The sequence below is a fragment of the Limulus polyphemus genome, unplaced genomic scaffold (assembly GCF_000517525.1).
Source record: "Limulus polyphemus unplaced genomic scaffold, Limulus_polyphemus-2.1.2 Scaffold6159, whole genome shotgun sequence".
Taxonomy (NCBI): domain Eukaryota; kingdom Metazoa; phylum Arthropoda; class Merostomata; order Xiphosura; family Limulidae; genus Limulus; species Limulus polyphemus.
Genome location: NW_013671769.1, coordinates 43,252 through 47,529, shown reverse-complemented (window position 1 = coordinate 47,529; position 4,278 = coordinate 43,252). Strand labels below are relative to the sequence as shown.

At 31.3% G+C, this 4,278-nt stretch overlaps 1 protein-coding gene across 2 annotated transcripts in view; it reads right to left on the bottom strand.

Moving 5' to 3' along the window:
• Window positions 1-841: 841 nt before the first annotated feature.
• The window catches only part of LOC106473420 (eukaryotic translation elongation factor 1 epsilon-1-like), a 42,388-nt gene continuing 38,951 nt past the window's right edge, over window positions 842-4,278 (bottom strand). For both annotated transcript variants that reach the window (XR_002613710.1, XM_013934101.2), the window contains one exon: window positions 842-1,045. Coding sequence is in view for 1 of the 2 variants with exons in the window: in XM_013934101.2 (XP_013789555.1) it covers window positions 962-1,045 (84 nt within the window). In the remaining variant the exon portion in view is untranslated. The remainder of the gene's footprint in view (window positions 1,046-4,278) is intronic.

The following is a 4,278-nucleotide window of genomic DNA, read 5'->3' as shown; positions in this document are numbered from 1 at the left end:
AGAGGTATTTGACCAACAGGTAAATGTTAAGTACTGTGAAAAGTTTAGGTTCTGCTGTGGTTCAGCTCAAATGTAAAGGAAGAAACCAATACAACTTATACAAAATACTCACAAATATTTATTGACAACTTGCGGTGTTATAAAAGTAAATATTCTTACCACCTTTTCTGCTGGAAATACAAGAAATATTGATTGATTTAACTTATCTGGAGTTTGGAACAAGATCTTACTGCACTTTGAATACATTTCAATTCCAAGTTTTCCAATTCTCTAAAATTTCTTACCTTAACCTAACACCAGATGACATTAAAGTTAATTGACATTAAAATTTACTAATACAAATACATTCATTATTTCAATTATACAGTTTAAAATCTATCAGTTTTCAACTGCTACAAAACTATAAATGTCATTGTTTTTGCTACTTTCACCAATGTGGTTCAGGTTGATGAGATTCAAAATATTATTAACAGTTCCAAAAGTTTAATTACATGTTCAAATTACTTGGGTCCTGAGAGTGAAAGGCAAATTAAATGTGGTATTCAAGGTTCTGTATAATTATTTTTTCTACAGCTACACAACATTTGAGTGAGAGATGATCTGAGCATGGTTCAAACATTTGTGGATATTTATCCTTCTAATAAATGTAGAATGTCAGCTATACTGCAGAGACATATGTATTAACTCTCTAATGGTATATTTGTTTACTCTGATTTATTCAAAAACAGAAAATCCTCATACCAATATAAAGTTATTATAATACTGTTTTAATATATGATGTCAGGTAACTTACTGTTACTCTTATGAAATGTTCACCTTAAAAACTTCAAAGACAAGAAAATCAAGTTTATAATACATATTTTATTTTGCATACTTAAAATACAGCTTACATCATACAGAACTGAAGTGTTCCTCATTAATTTTCCACCTCAATGGAAACACAGCAAGCATGGATGCAAAGCTAAAGTGTAGTAGTCTTGTATAATCTACTTTTACTAAACACCACCACTGGTAAGGTCTGTCTTACTTCAGGCACATGCTGGACCTAAAAAACGTGTGTAGAGAATTTTAAGTGGAACAAACTCAAGATATATTTGGAAGTATTTTGATAAAAACTAGCTGCTCTGAAAAAGACTACAACCTCTTATAAATCCTGCTCAGCTTTTGATAAACTGACACTCTATTATCACCAATACCTTTGTGAGAGTTAATGTCTCTATGACTGGCTTCACTGCCTAACATCATCACAAAATAAGTACAAAGCCACTAAACAGTAAATGTTCCTATGGGTAAAACTATTAATTCACATAAAGTAGTTTACAGTTACATCAGCGAAACCTCACCATGTAAACCACACCCGTAAGGTTGCTTGATTTAATGACTCAGTGTAATCTGGTCATAATGTAAAAGCAGTTAATTTTTACATACTTCATGTGTTATATAATGGTTAAAGAAACACTTCCATAGAAGAAACCAATGTATCCATAGGAATAGAAGTCACAGACACACAACTCCTTATTTTACTTCAAATAATGATGGAAGATTCAATCTCATTAGTTATATACTTTTAAATTAATTAAAGCACAAGCTCTGACTCATAATGGTGAAATTTAACTTGAACAGTGTATATATATATATATATCACAAGATCTAGGGGGCAGAATCCTACTAGATCATATATAAGGACTGAAACTTGATGGTCAGTTGTAGTTTGACCCATTCTCGTCTGCTTGTACATACTGTGTGATTTCTAAATAAATGGATTTTATCCTTGTTCTGCTTGAGTTTATACTACTGTTGGAAGTAATCACTTGTACAAGAACACAGTGCAGAAACAAAACAAAAAATACCTTGAATAAGAAAAAAGAAAATGACTTGGAAGAACTTTGTTACATTTGTTGGCAGCAGTGGGATCCATAAATCACTGATACCCCAGCTTTAAAGATTGTAGGGGATAAGTTTAAAGAAAAAAGTGTAAGTTCAGGTGATACTTGTTAACCTGACTTTGAATAGAGGTGGAAGAGTATTCTAATGCTGTCTTCTAGAAGAATTGAAAAAACCTGTTACTGTTGTGTATTGACTGTTACTGGACAGTCTAAGAAGTCTTTGGATAATTGCTCCTGTTGTATTGATTGTCATTGAAGATTCTATTTGCTTTATGTTCCTGGTCACATAACTGTATACTTCTAAGGACACTACCAAGTAGTGGAAAGCTAATAACTTTTTGTAGAATCAACCCATAAGTGCACAACTGAGTAACTCATTTGATGACGAGGAACCCACTTTGAGACTAATAATGGTTGGAGATGGCTTGAATGGGTAATGAAGAAAAACTTTAATATAAGTTTAACATAACAGCAAATGTACAATGTTTCGACAAGGTTTTGTCATCATCGGGTACACTGCAGCGTCTGGCCAAAAATCTCGATTTATTCTTCGAACAGTGACAGCATCTGAAACATTTATGTCTTTTGTTTGGCTGAAAACTAATCCAAGCCATGTTATTATCCAAAATTAGGGAAATTGACGTTTTATAAGGCAGGCATAAACAAATATTTTCAGATCTAAGAGCCGGGTTCAACACAAAAAAATTATGGAATATACTTTGAGTCGGTTGTGTGGTTATGGTATGAAACATACATTTTTACAATAAAAAACAAAGGGTTCATTATTAAACTTTACTATATAACATATATTAAAGATAAACTTCAATATATGCAATTATTAAAACAGTAAACTAAATAACTTTAACTTAGGTGGATTCTTGCAATGAATGAAAGTAAAATAAAAATAATCACTGCGATATTGATAGGCCTGGCAGGTTGTTTCAGAATAGGTCTAATATACTCATAACTACAACATTGTACAGTGATAAGCAATGGCTTTTTGGTGTCACTAACTTCAATACTGTTTGTACGGGAAGTGGGGCTATATTTATTTACTTTCATAGCAAAGAGTGCATGTTAATGATCAAATGATATCAACAACCACTTGATAGTATTGCCTGAATTAACTACCTTTGGCCTCATCTTAGTCTAAACATATGCACCATTTGGTTGAACTGAGAGAAAGAAGAAAAATAAAATGACATGGAATTAGTAATGTGTTATGCAACCACAGCACTTCATTGTTGAAAAAACATGAAATGCTGAATCCATCATTAAAATCTTAGAAACGAAGTTCGACTTTGGGCTCAAAGAATGCAAAAATAGTTCCTGAGTTCTAAGAGACCAGAACTGTTCAATGAATTTGGAGAAAATACTGGGTACCAAGATGAAATGTTTAGTTGCAATGGCGACTTAGCGCCTGGAATTTGTCAAGGCCTGTTATAAGGTATGGTGACAATTATTAGGAAATCATGAAATTAATTCTGGCAAAACATGCAAAAAATTATGGGTTTAAAGAATTAAAAAATATTTTTTGATACATATTGAAAACTTGAACAAATATTCAAAAAACTAAATCTCTCTTCATGTTAAAATTCAGCATTTATCTCATTAGTCAGGTATTTCAGATTTTCACTATTCATTTCATTAGTGGACAGAAGCAACAAAGTCATATGTGTAAAATCTAATGCTCTTTTATTAGTTCTTTCAGTTTCCTTGAAAATGTGGAGATATCATGGAACATGTTTTAAATATAAGAAAAATTTTTGCTAAAGTCAGAAAATAATATTAATTTAGCTTAACAAACCACACTAGCTAAATTAATGCATTACCAAGGCTAGTTGGTCCATTTAATAACTCCAGAGCTAGAAATTGAGGCTGAAGCCTATGATTTCTTTGATTAAAACTATAAAAATTAAAGTTACCACATGTACACATCTAATGATGTTACTGTAGGAAAATTCATAAGTTTTACAAACCCATACATATAAGTGACACTTATAAATTTTATGAGAATTGCATGCAAAACTTTTTGTATGGTTAAAAATGTCTTTGAATACTTTGTTACTTGTTAAGTTTTAGGTTTAATGTGTATCTTATGTAGAAATGAACAGTTGACCAATTGCTTTCTGTTCTAACTCACATACACATATTGGTGTTTTTTTATACAAGTATCTGGTGTTGATCCTTCAAGTTTATGCAAAATTAACTTGAAAAAATTACTGAAATAATAAGACAATAATCATTTCAGGAATCACATTAAATAATCTTAATTACTATTAGGTGTGAAATACAGTTAAAACAGTGCTCAAGAGATAAGGTTATTTATTGTAAAGTATGAAATGATGGTAAAACAGTGCTTGAGAGATAAGGTTACTTATTATTTGGTGTG